Here is an 18958-nt window from a genome sequence, read left to right as displayed (position 1 = left end):
ACGGAATAAGTGAAGTTAAACTTTTATTTTTCTTAGCTATAATCGAACTGATATTTTGTTCAGAATAGTATTAGTAAATGGAGAACGAGAGAAGGAATTTAGAATATTTTGTATTATAAGGTATTCTCACTATCAGTGAAGGAAGGAAGCACTACAGGATTATTTTAAGGTGGACTTGGAATAGTTATAAACTATTTGTATTGCAAACTCTAGGGCTAAAAAAAAAAAACAATTGTTTTAATTAAAGTATAGAGTTGACCCTTGAACAACACTGTGCGGAGGAAGCTAACCTTCCACACAGTCAAAAATCCACTTTTAACTTCTGACTCCCCCAAAACTTAACTAGTAAATAGCTTACTGTTGACCAGAAGCCTTACCAATAACATAAACAGTCGTTACCACATACTTTTATGTTATATATATTATAGTCTATATTCTTACAATAAAGTAATGTAGAGAAAAGAAAATGTTATCAAGAAAACCGTAGGAGAGAGAAAATACATTTACAACATTTAGTAAAAAAAAAAATCCACATAAAGTGGACTTGCAGAGTTTAAACCCACACTGTCCAAGGGTCAACTATAATTGATATGCTAAGAGAAAAAAATGCAATCATGTAAAATGCTCAATGTAAAACTGTAAAAGGCAGATAAAGAGTGATGTCAAAAATTCAAAGAAAATAAGAGTAAGGAATAAAAAACAGTAATAAATATGGCAAATACTAATCCAATAATCAACTTAAATGTCAATGGTCTAAACACACCAATAAAAATATATTAAAAAAAAGAGCGAAACTGTCATAGGCCATCAAAAAACAAGACCATATTGTATGCTATCTACAAGAAATTCACTTTAAATACAAGTTACATTTAGACTAAAAATAAATAAATGGGAGAAAGATATACTATGCTAACAATGACCAAAAGAAAGCGGGACTAGCTGTATTCATTTCAGATAGAGATTTCAAAACAAGAAATGCCATCAGGGATAAAGAGAGGCATTCCATTATGACAGAGGTATCAATTCTCCAATAAGACGTAACAATCTTTAATGTGTACATAACTTAACAACAGGACATCAAACTACAGGATGCAAAACTGACAGAACTACAAGTAAAAATAGATGAACCCACTATCATAGCTGGAGCAATACCATTCTGTCAGAAATGGACAGATCTAAAAAGCAGAAAATCAGTAAGGACATAGTTCAACTGAACAATACCAGCAATCAACTGGTTATAACTGACATCTACTGAATAATTAATTCATCCAGCAACAGCAAAATACACCTTCTTCCCAAGCTCCCATGAAGCATTCACCAAGATAGACCACATTCTAGACCATAAAATACACCTTAACAAACTTAAAAGAATAAAAATCATACCACACATGTTCTCCGACCACAACGGAATTAAACTAGATTCAATAACAGAAAGATAGCTGGAAAATCCCAACTACTTGGGAGATTAAACAACACACTTCTAAATACATGGTTCAAAGAAGAAATTTCAAGACAAACTGAAAAACATTTTGAACTAAATAAAAATCCAACTTACCACAATTTGGGGGATGCAGAGAAAGTGGTCCTTAAAGGGAAATTTATACCATTGAATGCGTATATTGGAAAACAGGAATGATCTAAAAAATTTTTTAAAAATCTAAATTCCATCTTAGGAAACTAGAAAAAGGCTCAAATTAAATGCAAAGTAAGCAGAGGAAAAGACATCATACAAATTAGAACAGAAATCAGTAAAATTTCAAACAGGAAATCAACAGAGAAAAATTAATGAAATCAAAAGCTGGTTCTTTGAAAAGCTCAGAACCGATAAATCTCTAGCCAGGATAACTAAGACTAAAGAGATAAGATACAAATCATTAAAATGAGAAATAAAAGAGGGGATATCACTTCACATCCCATATATGCAAGATATATATGAGGTGAACTACAAAACTGATAAAAGAAATCAAAGAACTACATAAATGGACAGATATTCCATATTCATAGATGGTAAAGACAACACTATCAAGAAGTCAGTTCTTCCCAACTTCATCTACAGAGTCAACGCAATCCCAATCAAAATCCTAGCAAATGATTTTGTGGATGTATCAACAAACTGATTCTGAAGTTTGTAAGGAAAGGCAACAGGCACAGAATAGCCAACAGAACAGTGAAGTAGAAAAAAGTTGGATGACCGATACTACTAGACTTCAAGACTTCCTATAAAGCTACGCTAATCACAACGGAAGAGCTATTTGTCTACTCTTATTGGTGAAAGAGTAGACAAACAGATCAATGGAAGAGACTAGAGCCCATAAATAGACTCCATAAATACAGTCATCAACTGATCTTTGATCTTTGACTAAGAAGCAAAGACAATACAACAAAGAAAAGATTGTCTTTTCAACAAATGGTGCTGGAACAGGACATCCACATGTGGGAAAAAAAAAAAAATGTAGACAGACTGTACATCCTTCACAAAAATTAACTCGAAATAGATCACAGGCCTAAGTATAAAATGCAAAACTATAACACTCCTAAAAGACAACATAGGACAAAATCTAGAAGACCTTGGTTATATTGAGGAATTTCTAGATACAACATCAAAGGCCTATCCATGAAAGAAATAATTGATAAGCTGGACTTCATTAAAATGAAAAACTTCTGCTCTGTGGAAGACACTGTCGAGAGAGTAAGACAAGCCACAGACTAGGAGAAAGTATTTGCAAAAAACATCTGAAGAAAGACTACTATCCAAAATACAAAAGAACTCTTCAAATTCAGCAATAAGAAAACCACCTGATTGGGTCAGCCTGGTGGCTCAGGCGATTGGAGCTCCATGCTCCTAACGCAGAAGGCTGCCGGTTCGATTCCCATATGGGCCAGTGGGCTCTCAACTACAAGGTTGACGGTTCAACTCCTGGACTCCCACAAGGGATGGTGAGCTCCGCCCCCTGCAACTAACAATGGCAACCGGACCTGGAGCTGAACTGCGCTCTCCACAACTACGATTAAAAGGACAACTTGACTTGGAAAAAATCCTGGAAGTACACACTGTTCCCCAATAAAGTCCTGTTGCCCTTCCCCAATAATGAAAAAAAGGAAAAATAAAACAACCTGATTAAAAAATGAACCAAATACTTTAACAGACACTTCACCAAAGAAGATATACAGATAGCAAATAAGCATGTGAAAAGATGCTTCATGTGGTATGTCATCAAGGAAATGCAAACTCAAAACAATGAGGTACCACTACACACCTATTAGAATGGTGAAAATCCAAAACACTGACTGACAACACCAAATGCTACAGGATGGAGAGCAACAGGAACTCTCACTCAATGCCAGTGGGAATGCAAATTTGGTGGTTTCTTATAAAACTAAATATACTTAGATTTGTACAAAAGTAATTGTGGTTTAAAGGTTAAAAATAATTGCAAAAACCACAATTACTTTTGCACCAACCTAATATATGATCCAGCAATTACACTCCTTGGCATTTACCCAAAGGACTTGAAACCATGTCCACACAAATACAGAACATGGATGTTTACAGAAGCTTCATGCATAATTGCCAAAAGTTGGAAGCAACCAAGAAGTGTTTTAGTAGGTAACTGCATAAACTGCACTACATCCAGACAAAATATTTTTCAGTATTAAAAAGAAATCAGCTAAAAAGCCATGAAAAAACACTGAGAAATCTTAAATGCATATTACCAAGAAAGAAGCCTATCTGATAAGGCTACTTACTGTATGATTCTCACTATGACACCCTGGAAAAGATAAAACTATGAAGACAATAAAAACTCAGTGGTTAAAGGTATTAAGAAGTACAAATTGGCAGTTACAAAACAGTCACGGGGATGGAAAGTATAGTATGGGGAATATAGTCAATGATGTGGTAATAACTATGCATGGTGTCAAGAGGGTACTGGATTTATCGGGGGATCACTTTGTAAATTATACAAATGTCTAATTACTATGCTGTACACCTGAAACTAATATAATACTGAATGTCAACTGTAACTGAAAAATGGAAAAAAAAAAGTCATTGATTGCCGGGGTTAAGGGGACATAGCGATGAATAGGCAGAGCACAGAAGTTTTTAGGGCAGTGAAACTGTTCTGTGTGACACTGTAATGGTAGATACATGGCATTATACATTTGTCAAAATCCATAGAATGTGAAACACCAAGAGAGAACCCTAAGGTAAACTATGGATTCTAAGTGACAATTATGTCACAGCATACATGTGTCACAAACATACAGTCACAAATATACAGTCTGGTGTGGGACTCTACCAGTGGGGAAGGGTAGGGAGAGGAAAGGGGTGTATGAGAAATTGTCTGCCGAATTCTGCTGTCAACTTAAAACTGCTCTAAGAAAATGAAGTGTATTTTTTTAAAATCCTTTAAAGAAATGAAGAGGTACCAGACTTATTTTTCCATCATGAACACTGGGCTAGGCAACAAGAGGTAAGTGATGCCTTCAAAGTTGAGGTAAAATGATTTGAACCCTGTACCCAGCTAAATTACAATTGACATTTACATTCGTGTATGCATTCAGAATTACATCTCACACAATCTTCTCTCAAAGTTATTGCAGGATACTCTTCAGAAAACTAGAGAGAAAAACATAAACACACAGGTGCTGAGAAACCACAGATAAAACCCAGAAGTGCAGGAGTCCAACAGGAAGTCGGCTGAAACCCACACAGAAGAGCAAGAGAACAGGGACTCAAGGAGGGTTATCTCCAAGTGGCTGACACCACAGAGTAGGGAGATACATTACTCATACCACAAAGGTTGGCAACTCGGACATTTTTAAAAAGAGCTTCTGAAAGTAGAGAAGAAAAATGGGTGAGATAAAGGAAGGACAAAGAGGCCCTTACAAACAAGTAAGACAAGATATTCAGCCTCCCACTTAAAAACTACACTGAGACACCATTTCTCACCCATCAGATGGACAAAAATCCATGCAGTTGACAACATACTACTCTGTCAAGACAATGGGAGACAGAAACACTTACATACTGCCTGCCAGTAGCAATGAAAACTGGCCCAGAGCCCACAGAGGGGGATCTGGTGGTATCTCACATAATAACACAGGCATGTAAAATGTGACTCAGTTCTACTGCTAGAAATCTATCCCAACGACACTCTGGCAAGACATATGGACCAGCCTACTGACTGCAGTTATTATTTCTAATAGCAGAAGAATAGAAAGAACCCAAATGTCCAAATAACTGACTACTGAACAAACTAATATGATACACCAACACAATGGAATCCTATGCAATTGTGTCAAGAGCCATGAGGAAGATCTCTATATACTCCTAAGGAGTGGTCACCAACACATACCATTAAATGGAAAATGCAAGTAAAAGGTGTGTATCCATCCACTGGGTGCGGATGTCAGTTTGTCATCAAGAATGGATTATATCACCCATCTAAGCATCACAGATTTTCCAGAGAAAACAGAACAAGGTCCTTTACTAGGCAGCTACATCTATCTACTGATTGAAGTTAGAAAAGAAATAGAGCCACATTTACGAAACAAACTGTTCTACGACTCACAAGTTATTTAAACTGTACTAAACCGTAACGGGCAAGAAAACCTACATTACACTCAAACTGTTCTAACAAAAGCTCATTCAGATACATGTTCCAAAATGACCAACTTTTAACTTAACTTTGTGTGAACTCAGATACTGCAAAGATAAAGACCAAGCAAGGTCTGTTCCAGCAACTCACGTGGATTAGAAACACTCACCGACGCGCCTCTACACCACACTCACTGCCTCCATGTCTCAGTTCACTCATTCCTCCCCGCTGAGCACCTTTTCCTCTTGTGAAGTTTCCCTAGGAAGCTTGTCAAGGTGACATTCTCCCTGCTGCTCAGCAAATTTAATAAGTCCATCTTTGAATGACCAGCAATGGTCTCTGGGGGTGCCACTTCAACAGATGGAAAAAGAGTATGACTTTATAACTTTAAGGGAGAAATCAAGAAATCTCATCATACAAGCAAGAAATGTGAAATCTCATCTGTTGAGAAACCCACGAACATGGGCATGTGGAGGCCCCGATAATGCAAGTAAAGTCCACCAGACAACAATGCCCATCTTCACAAACACAGCTTCCAATCAACTTTTCTGTGCCTTGCCTCAGATCACAAGAGATTTAGGGAAAACCTCCAGATGAAACAGAGTAAAAGTAGAGACACAAAGACACAAATAAGAGGCTGAGCTAATTCAAGAAACGCTTTTTAAAACCACAACTTACAGCCTCAGAAGCATAAGCTACTTGTATGCATGAAATAACAACAACAACAAAAACAGCTCCTAGAAATTTAAAATGTTTATTGAAATTTTTTTAAGGTTGGAAAATAAAGTTAGTAAACTTCCTCAGAAAGAATGGGATGATGGAAATAACTGGAGGTTAAAAAAAAATCTTGAACTGATCTAGGCTTAATATGATCTAGAATCAAATTGTCTTATATTTAAAAACAATTGTGAACACATACGTCTTAAATCCCTGTAATCTGTATTTAATCTTTAAACTCTTGTAATTTGTATTCAACCCTGTCATAATATTTAATTAATAGGATGTTTAGCCATGAGGTGTTTTTATCTCTCCGTACACTTAACAAAAAAGCTATCAACTGAAATAAGTTAATAATAAGATTAGAAAATATTTGAAATATTTGGAAATATCCTTAAAAACATTTCTTTAACCGATAAGTTATCTTTTTGTTTTGCTTTGTTTTGTTTTGTTCAATTAAAGTTTATTGGGGTGACAATTGTTAGTAAAGTTAAAAAAAAAAAAAAAAAAAAAAAAAAACGACCTAAGAGGCATAACATCCAGGTAGCATGTATTCCAGAGACAAAAGAAATAATGACAGATGTTCAAAGAAATCACAGATTTCCACATGAAAGATGAATCCAAGGACTGAAAAGCCTGAAACAATACATGTGAATAAATGTTAAGTTTCAGAACACATAAAAGACAATTCTTCAAGTTTCTAGTAAAGAGGGGAAAACCACTGGACACAGACAAAGGTTCAGAAATGAAAATGGCATCCAACTTCCTCAAATAGCAACACTGGGATCTCAAAGACAATGAATGGAGTACTGCCTGGAAAATTCTGAATGAAAAGTCATTTCCAACCTAGAATCCTTTACTGAGCATAAGAGTAGAATAAGGACAAGGTTGATGCAAGGTCTCAATAAAAACTTAATTTTCTACATGTATTTTTGAAAAATTATTAGAGACAAGAGATAATTTCAAACATGCACAAAAGAGCATGAACATTCCACTTGCAGCTTTAACAACCAACTCATTCGCTGCATACTCCTGAAGCTTCTGAAGATGTATATGCTTACCCTAGGCGAGAGGCTACACTGAAAAAGGAAAGGCCTGGCATCCAGGAACAAAAAGAAGCCAAAGTATGCAAGGAAAAAGGAATTCCAGGGCGATGATGTTGCAGCAGGTGGAGACCACAAACCACACAGATCAGAAAAGGACAGAAGGCACTAGAAAAACTCTAAGAAAATCACAAACATATGAGTTATCTATCGCACTTAATATGCAGAAAATTATACTGAGAGGAGTTTTATTATGAAGTTATCGGAGGGTTTAAGAGACTCCCAAGTTGCAAAGAAATCTAAGCAAATATAAAAAGAATAACGCAATCACTAAACTCCAGGAAAAACAAAATGCTGTACAAAGAAAAAAGTAATCATACTGCATTACTTGGCTCAAAAGTATTTATATAGTAATTATATAGTAATTATAATAAAAATAATAAATACAATTTTATCCAAGATCTTTATTAGGAGGCTTATGGCAAAAGGAGATGTCATGTGAAAAAGCCAAAACCCTCAACAGATGTCAATACATAATATCTAAAATTGTCCAAAAAGAGAGTAATTTGTGTACTCAGATTATTAAAAAATTTGGAAGTTAAAAAAAAAAAATCAACTAATGGAGCTCTTACTTTTTATTATAAATCTCTGGCACAACTTGACATTTTTAACTGAATTTTTATCAATTTGATAAAAATAAAATCAACATTTTAAAAATACTTGAATTAAATATAGCAAAAATTCGTTGTTAAATCTGAGTGTTAGGTACATGGGTATCTATTATTACCATTCCCTGTACCTATACGTCTGATTAAAGTATTTCATTAAAGGAGAAAAATTGCAGCCTTTGGTAAACTAGTAAAAATTGAGGCTAATGCCATGGGGAAAAATAAATGAAAAAAGTTATATAATAAGACTTGCTGCCCAATGTCATTAGATATATATATAAACTATTATTTTAGTAACCAATTAAATTCCATTCTAATTATATAAATAAACCTGTTATTTTTAAAATAGAAATCTCTACTATGTTGAACGCGATATATAAAAAGAATGTAAAAATTCAATTTTCACACTGATCTCTGACTCACACTACGTCAAACACAGCGTCAGGTACGGGACTTGCCTGCCCAATCCATTTACCACAGAGGCGTTTTAAATCCTCCGCCACTCCTCCCATTCACAGAGCACATGCTCCCTCCCTTGAACCTGGGCAGGCACCTTGAGTGCCTCAATGAGCAGAATACAGCAGAGACTCCGACAGAAGAGACCACGCAGGTGTGCCTGTTTCTTTTGGGACACTCCCTCTGGAAGCCTCATGTAAGAAGCCCGGCTACCCCAAGGCCCACCACGGAAGAGATGCCTAGGAGCTGGACCTGTTGAAGCCACCGCGCTTTAACCTTTGAGATGGCACCAGCCTAAGGGCAGAGCTGAGCCTCCATACCAACTCTGGAATGCCTACCTGGGCTTCCTGTTGTGTAAGAGAAAGAAACCCCCCTTTCATGAACTGTCTTTTATTTGTAAATGGGTACATTCATTATTGATATAAGGATTTAAAAGCGACGAGCCTTTGTCTATGTAACAGGAAGAATGATTACGAGAATTTTATAAACAATACTGTAAAGGAGTAAGCAATCTTTCTAAAATAGGATCTATCACATAACCGTGAGAAACAGCATGACCTCATGGTCTAACAGACCAACTAGAATTTACAGAGTACTCACTTTGTCTTTAGCCCTATGCCATATCCTCTGAGAAATAACAAAAAGAAAATATAAGATCAAAATACTGACTAGGATTAACAACCTCTCCCTGGAAAACAGTTAACGTCTCTTGGTTTAACTCCTTTGGCTCCTTATACCACATGACACATCACTTTCATCAGCTTGCTCTCCTAACAAGGTGACTTCAAAATCAGTGAAGAATTTGCAATGGTGTACATAAAAAGAACTTTGGAAAATTACTATTTCAAATAACAGCAACACGGGACACTTCACTGACCAAAAACTTGACAGCAATTTTTGCAACTAATGAGATGAAATAAAAAATATTTTTTTGTGAATAGTACGATGAACAATGCCTTTTATAGAGCAGCTATAATGGGCCAGGCACCCAGCTAAGCACCTGACACACATACGCTCATTTATTTCTCATAACCCCAACAAGTACCGGCACATACCCTAACAGTCCCATTGTTTAGATGAGAAAACCCAAGGTTCAAGAGGATACAAAATGCGCCAGTGTTCTTTTATACAGCTAATGAGAATACGATAGAGCCCAGGAGAGATGGGACTGGAATAGCACACTCTCAGATGCCTTACTGGAAGTCTGTCATCACTACCACAAATTAATCTTACTGACAAATATTGAACAGTTACATCAATATTATCATTCTAAAAGAGAAACTAAAATAAAAAAGAGATAAGGGGTACTTAAAACTCAGAATCCCTGTGGCTCTTCTACAAAAAATTCCAAATACTATATTTAATAAACGTAAGAAATAGTTCTAAATCACACTGCAACCATTTCTGTCAGATTAAGAATTTTGCTAGCATAACTCTCAAACTCATTTATCAAAGAACCTTAAAATGTTACGATAAACTTTTTCAACACTCAAATGTATTTTTGAAAAGGAAAAGAATCTGAGTCCTAAAGAAAATATCACTTACCTATTTTATAGTGTAGCCTGTAAAATTTATCTTTGTTTTGGGGGTAGATGAAAATCATACAAAGTCTAAACTTCTAGTTATATTAGCTGTGTGCCACATACATAAGAATAATTTCTATTAAATAGTCATTTCCATGCATTTCATTCTAGTAAAGTTATTTCAAATATACAAAAACTCCGAATCTATCTTTTTCCCTTCAAATTGCTATAAATAACCTAAATCTTACTAAATCTAATACTCATCTAGTTGCCTCACTGTCACTTCTTTCAAAAAGAAATGACAAATCCTTTACATACTATAATCCTATTCACTAGGTATTTACATTCACTTGCTAAATTTATTGGCCATCTATAACTTGCTAGAAGGTGAGACCACTGGGCAAAAATTATGACCCCCGCCTCTCAAAAAACTAAACCTGTTTTTTCGCATGTATGTGTATGAAATACTGGAAACCACAACGCTTTCAAAAGATCAAACCACTAGGAATTATGTGACAGTATTCCTCAGTTTTACACCTCTTTTCAGTTTGTTGCACTAAGGTATGCAGAGAACTGCACTGCCTACCTGCATCAGCTCTGGACCGCTGGCCAGGTGTCTTCCCGAATGGGGTCTTCATTCATCTGTATTTAAGTGAGCAGCAGAGCTGCTGAACTAGGGTGAAAATTCAATATGCTCCAATTTGAAACTGCACAGAATTTCAATGTTCTTGTTAATCCATCATCCAAGTGCCTCTTTTACAAGTTCAGCAAAAATACGTGAAATCATAAGCACTCTGTAAAATAGTGAAATAATAGTTCATTACTACAGCATCACAAGAGCAAAATTATCCGAGTAAGCCATCAAATGTGACATCAAATTTCAAACATAACATTAGCTAAAATGCACCCTGCCCAGAAGCAATTAACTTTTATTTCCTCAGACCTGGGTGCCTGGGACAGCTCAGTGAGAGAGAAAAGGAGGCGCTGGACCCTTCCATGAGTAGGTCTGGGGCATTTGCAAGCCCCGAAGTACAGTTCCTCAGAGGACACAGCATAGTATCTGGCTTCCTCCACAGTTGCTCGACCCATTCTGCTGTCAAGGTCAGAAAAGGGTGGATGCTGGCTGGGGTGCCAGAAGAAATTCAGACTGGCATGAATGGCCCACCTCCTTGGTGGGACACAAAGACCTATCGCATGGGGGTGGTGACATGTGAGGTCAGGGTGGAGGAAAGGTGGAATAACAGCTGGAGAGGAGACAGCACAGGAGTCAAGTTCAAGACAGAGCCACAGCTCAGTGGAAGGTCAGCAGGCCAGCGCCTTGGGCAAGAGAAACAATTACAGCCAACAAGACTTTACAGTTCACTTTCTGCTCCCAAGCTTCCAGAAAACAAAGGAAAAGACCAAGTAACTTTGAAGGAGCCTCAAAGAAACTTCCACTCATGCAAAAGTTAAGATATCTTATAGAAGCAGTGTATCATTTAAGCCAATTTGGTTCCAGTTTCAGTCCACATAGTAAAACATATATGGAGACATATTCTCATAAAACACAAAAACCCACATGACTACATTCAGTTCTCATGTATTAGTCTTAATGTCTGTAATTTATAGCCATGTGTTCACAGGTTTAAGAATTAAAGGCAATGCTGAATTAATTTTCTAGAGACTAAAATGTAACAAAATAGTTAAAATAATTAAAAAGCCTAATTAATGAGGAAGAGAGGAATTAGTTTGGTAAAAATTCTTAACCATGTAAAACTTTTATTATTCAAAGATGATAGATTTAAAAGGGAATGGATTGTATAATTCATCAATGAATATTCACTGAATGCCTACTGTTTCGAGTTTAGGTAGGAGGAGAGAGACAGTACACAAGTAAGTAAGGAACATAAATAGCGTCTCAAGTGACGGTAATTCTGATGAAAACCCAGGAGCAGCATCTTTTCTGGAGGTAACTCTTTCCTGTTCAAGGTCCCAAGTGCTCTTCCTAAGAGCTGCACCAGCCTGCCTCACGGCCCCAAGCCGAGGGCAGTGCTGCCAGGACAACTGGCGGGTAACCCATCTTTTCCTAAGAGTCCATCTAACAGCCACGCAAGCCTACATCCCTCTGCCGTGCTCAACACCAGACCTCTCAGCTTCCCTCATTCAAGGCTCCCACACTGATCTCCCCTGACCTCCTGGGACCATCCCTGTCTGTGCAAACTCTCCACTGTCTTCTGGAAGGCTGTCTGCCTTTAGCGAAGTCTGTCAGGTGTCCCATCACCCTGCAGCTCTCTCAGTGCTGTTGTGTGTACTCCCCACTGTCTACACTTACACACTATCTCCTGCCTGAATCCCCCACAGGGAGGCCTGTGCGCCAGAACTCGCAGGGCAGCAGCCCCTTTAGGCTGCAGCCAGGTACCTATCAGGCCTCTAGTCATCTGCCCACACCGAGGACTCTGGTACCTGCTGCACCTGTTTTTCTACCACTATCATCACAGCCTTGGCAACATGTGATCCTTTCAACAACCTGTCCCCTCAGTTCTTCAACATCCTTACTTCAGACGACCGCCCCCTCCAGCCACCTATCTCCTGTCACAAGCGACCATTCACCACCTGTACGACTGCAATACCTCTGGAATCTTGGCTGCAAGCATCTAACACTCAGTGCCACCTCTGATCATTCCACTTTTTAAAACTAACACCCCTTGCTTAACAATTCTTTGGTGCAACCATTACCTCCATCGTGACCATTTTGTCTTTGTCCCCTTGTCTACCCTGGGGACTGACTGAGATCCATGGACAGTCAACCACTACAGTGACTTCCTTGCTTTTCTCCATTTTCTCCCTCCTCTTCTTGTCACTTTGGTGGCGAAACCATAACCCAACTCCCTGCCTACTATGCCTACAACTTAAGCTGGTAACTATGGCTGAAAAACCGCAAACTTATAATCTCATGCCTCAAGTGACCATTCAAGAATACCACCCCAATGTCAGCAAATGAGCTTGTTATCTGCTAGGAAAACAGAAGCCAACAAATGAGAACTACTCACCTTCCCACCACCAAATTCACCATTAATTGCTATCCCCTGCTGATACAGTAACATGATTGTTTAAATTCAATCCTTTCACTTGTTTTATCAATCCCATCTCTGTCTTCTGTATCAATTTCTCTCCTACCACTATAATATTCCCATCAGCATATAATAAATTATGTAATTCCGAACTTTAAACAATGTCCCATGACACCGCTCCTTTTCTCCACTTCTATTTACTTCAGACTAAGGAATATTTTAACCTACACAAATGTCAATGTAGAGCCTACCTTAATAAATTACATTGGTTCTGTAACAAGACGAATTTAGCCCACCACCATTCTTATGCGTGTGCTTTCTCCTCACTACACTTAAGCTTATTTTGGTAATACTTTCTATTGTGCGTTAAAATTTTCAGGTTGAACTCGTTAATACGTTTTTACAGTATAAGATATAAATTGAAGAGTTGCAATGGGGGAAGGACACAAGGAGCTTTTTTGAACAATATAAGAACGTAAAACTTCAGATGAAAGTCCTCCATTTTTGACTTGCAATTAATATTCCAACTGCCAAATCTTATCCCAACTCCTGTAAGACCAGAAAGAAATGTATAGAGACTAAGTGAAAGGAAAACACTGAAGCTTGCTAACTAATGAAACCGTGGCTTCATTTTGCTTCAATAGTTACCATATAATGCTTTGAAAATTGAGATGAATTGGAGTTTTCCTGAAACAAACCTCACTCTCTTTTGACTGGAAAGGGCAAAACTTAATTTTTTCATTTTATAAAAAACATACTATTTTTACCTTAAGTTATTATACTAAAGTGCTTAATTTAGTAAATAAGACAAACTGAGGGGGAAAAATTTAAACTTTACATGCTGATAGCAAAATCTCACTTCTAGGATAGCAGGAATTATACGTACAAGTTTTTTCAAATATTACAAAAAATGTTCTTAAATGGAGCTTAACTTCAAAGCCATAAAAAAAGACAGTCCTGTATTCCGAAGAGACCCCCCATTAGGCTGAGGAGAACAATACTGCACAGCACCACAGGATGACCCACAATTACCTGATAAACGCTCCCTCACGACAACGGAGGGACCAAACCACTCAGCACCACTAACAGTGAGCACGAACACTTTACAGAGGCGCATGCTCCAGATGTGATATGACGTGGAGGACACTGCATCACTTAGAGCGCATTCTTGTCCAAAGTGCTGTATCTACATCTACTCGACTCTAGAGCTAATTTACAGTTTACAAGAAATACAGGTGATACAGGAGCAAGTGAGAAGTTTCTACAAGACCAGTGAGCCATACTCTTCAAAAAGTCATTATCATATGAAAAAAGGTAGACATAACTGCTCGAGATTAAAAGCAACTAAAGGGAGACAATAATTAAACCCTAAATGGAGAAATAAAAGCTATTGGAAATATTTAAGACAAATGGGGAATTTTAAACAGGGGCTAGTGTATGAAATTATAGAATTATTAACCTTTAAAAGCATGATAATTACATTGTGGTTATGCATGAGAATGTACTTATTCTTAGGAAATACAAGTTGAAATTTCTAGAGGTAGATTCAGAATGTCTGCTGTGAATTTCAAAAGGTTCACAGAAAAATGATACATACACAAAGAATAAAGAGAAAATGGCAAATAATTTTGAATCTGGCGAAGAGCATACTGTTATTCTTTTAACTTTTATTTCAATTTGAAATTTTTCATAATAAAAAGCAGGGGGGGGATCATGATTTCCCTTTGCTAAGTCCATCTTTATTAAATATAGCTAACTATCCAGCCTTGCAATTTCACTAAATCATCTTTAAAATGCGTCATTGTGGAGGCGAGACTGTTCTATGACATGACTGCTGCTGAGCCCTCAAGCCAGATCGGGACAAGAGCAGAGACTGCCTGACCAACGCCTCCCCGATGCCCCACGGTGTGCTGGTTCCTGGCACAGGCTGCTGCCCTGCCCTGCCCTGGGCAGGCACATAAGGAATTCTGCCTTATTGGGGTGGGTCCCGCAGCAGTACCCTTCACAGGCTGCCCTGTCCTATATAACTCCTCAGGACCTGCCATGCGGCAAGGAGGATATCCATGTTGTCTTGCCTCCGCCTCAAGACGCACCTCCTATGGAAGTTCCCTTAATAAACTCTTGAAGAAATGCTGGAGTTGTTAGCCTCTTTTTTGGTCTATCAGCCTCCCAAAATTTTCCCAGCAGTCCTGAATTTAATTTTGAAACTCAAAATTCTCAAAGAAGGTCACGAGATGCTCATAAACTTTCGCAGAAAAACAAGTGTCCCAAAGTACACACTGTGTGTGCACTGTGGTACATGATCAACTCACAGGCTCCTCACAACCACCAGAAAGCACAAACTATAACTGTTCTATTTTGGAAATTCAAAAACCGCTTCACAAAAGTTAAAATAGCTCACGCACAGTCACACAAATTGCAAGTAGCATTGCTGAGATAAATTTCCTATTTTAAAAACACATAGATAGCTCCCACAAAGGAAGACGGCACGACAAAAATCAATGCCACCGTATCCTGTCTCCATCCAAAAAGGTTAAGAAATGGTGTTTCAACATTTCAGATATAAAAGCAGTAATAAACAAAATAAAAATTACATATCAAAATATTTGCTGCCAGCTGTCATCACCAAACGCTGTTTATAAAAAGAACTTTCTAAAACTATTAAAGTAAAAATGCTAAGTCCCAAAGAGGTACTGACACCTGGATCACTAATGTGAAAAGTACACAGGAGCACTGATGTTCAAACACGGCAAGTGTAAGCTGAAGCCGGGCTGCCAACACGTTGTGTTCCAGTTGTTTTCACAGAGGGGTCAACATGGTAACAGGAATGTGTTATCACAAATATCTAAATGAAGGACATATGGATAAAATCTGAATAGGACCTAAATACTAAAAAAAAAATAATTTTCTCAATTATGATATTGGCGTTACAAAGAAAAATACCTATTTTAACAAGTCTCATGATGTCTGAAATTTACTGTACCTTTCAAATAGCTTAACAACAAAACATGTTAATACAGCACAATATTAGCAAATGAATGTCAATGGAGGGTACATTTACATAATTCACTTACAGTTTCAAGTTTTCTATGTACAGGAAATTTCATTTTAAGTTTGGGGGAAAACAGCAGACAGAGGAGAGTAGCCACACTTGGAATTGGTGGCAACACAGACTTACTGTAGGTGTTCAAAAGTCTGTAACCTATTTCCTAAGTTATTATTTTTCAAAACAGATTAAGATGACAAAATATTTATAATTACTGAATCTGGATGGTGAGCATACAGATGTTCAACAGCCTACTTCAACTTCTCTATATGCTTAAAAATTTTCACAATAAAAATTCAGAGGCAGAGTCAATGGTTTTAGATTTTGTAAATCTGGAAAGAAAAAGCAATGGAATACAACTCAAAACCTTCCTAGGTACCTAGAAGAATTTACCAGCAAGTGCAATCACAAATGCTTCAGTGGATGGCACCTAAAAATTACATTCTAGAAGCCTCCAGTATAGGCTGTCCCTTTGCCTAAAACCTCCTCAATATTAAAATAAAGGACTCTGGGCGGCCGGATGGCTCAGTTGGTTAGAGCGCGAGCTCTGAACATCAAGATTGCCGGTTCAATTCCCACATGGGCCAGTGAGCTGCGCCCTCCTCAACTAGACTGAAGCTGGAGTTAGCGTCCTTGGTCAACAATGCACTGACTCTACTTATTGTTACACACCCACATTCAGGAGGGTGCTGGGACTGACTCCCTGGAAGAGAACTAGAGCTTCTGAGGCCCTCCCAGACCTCACCATACGTGTTTCTTGTTTTGGCTGGTCCTGATTTGGATCTTTTTCTGCTATAATAAAACTGTAATTCATAAATATGGCACTTTCTTGAGTTCTGTGAGTTCTAGTAAATTGTTGAACCTAAGAGGGTCATGAGAACCCCAAATTTGTAGCCAGCTGGTCAGAAATGTGTGTGGCCTGGGGAACTCCAAGCTTGTGGCTGGTGTCTGCAGTGAGGGCAGTTTTGTTGGAGGTCAGTGCCTCAGCCTGTGAAGTATATGACCTCACTCCTAAGTAGCTAGGGTGTCAGAACTGCACTGCAGTGACACACAGATCTACAATGCTCTCTAGTATTGGCTATTATCAATTATTTGTTGGTCAATATGTGAAAGGGGATAAGTCAGAGACCATCTCAATATACTTTTTGATAAGCATCAAAACTTGTCATTTTAATATCTTAATATATAAAATTTTTATCTGTATGTTAACAATAGTCACTTAACATTACTAAAGTCACGTTACTACATTAAACTTGTTTTCATAATTTTATAACTATTTAAAAATAATTGATTTCTTTTGTGATCCCTTGTATTTTATTTATTGTATTCAGAAACATTCTCGGAAAGTACCCATAGGTTTCAGACTGCCAAAAGGTCCATGGCCTAACAACCCCCGCCTAAAACCACTGGTAACAAGCCTAAAACCACTGGTAACAAGCAACTATGAATCCATGTTGGGTCTTCAAACGCCACCTGCAGACACCAATGCTAAAAATGAACTCCTGGTAGGGATGAACTAATAATTTAGCTACTCTCCTGAAAGCTAAAAAAAATCAAACTGAAATCTAAAAGAACACCCCTAACAGAAACTACCAGGAACCAGGATTCTTTACTGGAATGGCTAATTCCAAGTCAGAGGTGGGAAATGAGAAGCCTAGAACACCTCTGTCATGCCTGGCAGAAGCCAGGAAGCATTCAAAGCCAGAAAGACAGACATCACTGGAGTGGTGTCAAAGAAACAAAGGGGGTTGTTTTACACTATTTTCTTGACTTGTGCATATGATCGAAAACTTCCAAGACAAAAATTTTACACTGACACATACACTAAAACTATGCTTGAAGGCCTCAACGAACTTAAAAATAGTAGTACTCACAAAGGCACGATCTAGGGAAGTAAACGCCACATTTCGAACCACTTTTACGCCCGAGAGCAACTGCCAAGTGTTAAGGGACGGCTGAAAGGCTGACAGCTTTGAAAGGTGTGGGGCCAGAGGCGAGCACCAGGACCTACCAAAGGAAGGAGAGGACTGGTGAACTCATGTCACAGGAGCTGGAATCCTAAATTGCTTGCAGGAGACTGGAGGAATTGTAAGAAGCCAGGCTAAGAACTGCAGCCCAGCTACAACTCATCTTTACCCTAAAACTGAACTGAGGTGATCTCAGACTGTCCACTCCCTCAGATGCCTGGCAGAAGCAAGCATATATCCACTCTAGGAATATCATCCTAAACCCCAATTATTTCAAATAATTTTGAAAACGTAATCTCCTGCATATGCACACATGCACAATCTAATCCACAAGGAGACAAAATAAAAACTTGCCGAAACAACAAAATAAGAAACCACAAAAAGCAGACCCATAGGGGCGCCAATTATCGCAGTGGCAAAATCACAATTTAAAACTGGGGGAAGGAGAGTACAGAAATAACGAAAATTATTAAACGAAAAAAATTAGAAAGTTGTATAAGTATTATGGTCAAAAAGATAAGACATAAGATAGAAAACTTTGGTAGAAAACGATCAAAGAATCAGATTTTCCAAAAGTTGAAACAAAAAAACCCCAATAAACTCAACAGATGAGGTTAACAGCAGGCTAATCTTGTTTAAAAAAAAAAAATAGTGAAAGAGAGATCAGAAGAAAATATCCAGAATGAAGCATGGAGAGGTAAAAGACTGGGAAGGCTAACACGCATTAAAATGGGCTCTCAAAAAGGGTAGGGGACAGGGCACCAGAAACATGTTAAAACATAATGCCTGCAAACTTTTCAAAACAATAAAAGGCATTACCACAGGTTCAATTGGACCTATAAACACAAAATAAAAAAATATATACAGACACATCATAGTAAAACTATT

General features: G+C 37.8%; 1 protein-coding gene across 5 annotated transcripts in view; it reads right to left on the bottom strand.

The window, feature by feature from the left end:
- The window catches only part of SPIN1 (spindlin 1), a 69769-nt gene that overhangs the window by 38026 nt on the left and 12785 nt on the right, over positions 1–18958 (bottom strand). The window contains exons 2-3 of one of the 5 annotated variants that reach the window (XM_074330225.2): positions 17978–18110; positions 10594–10801 (exon numbers count right to left, since the gene is read on the bottom strand). The exons of 2 other annotated variants lie outside the window; for them this stretch is intronic. In XM_074330225.2, the coding sequence (XP_074186326.1) occupies positions 10594–10645 (52 nt within the window). In that variant the 5' untranslated portion in view covers positions 10646–10801; positions 17978–18110. The remainder of the gene's footprint in view (positions 1–10593; positions 10802–17977; positions 18111–18958) is intronic. 2 more of the 5 variants (XM_074330224.2, XM_074330227.2) reach the window with 2 other exon arrangements.

This window comes from Rhinolophus sinicus, chromosome 16 (assembly GCF_057876585.1).
Source record: "Rhinolophus sinicus isolate RSI-liver-muscle chromosome 16, RSI-T2T, whole genome shotgun sequence".
Taxonomy (NCBI): Eukaryota; Metazoa; Chordata; class Mammalia; order Chiroptera; family Rhinolophidae; genus Rhinolophus; species Rhinolophus sinicus.
This window is presented reverse-complemented; position numbering and strand designations above follow the sequence as displayed.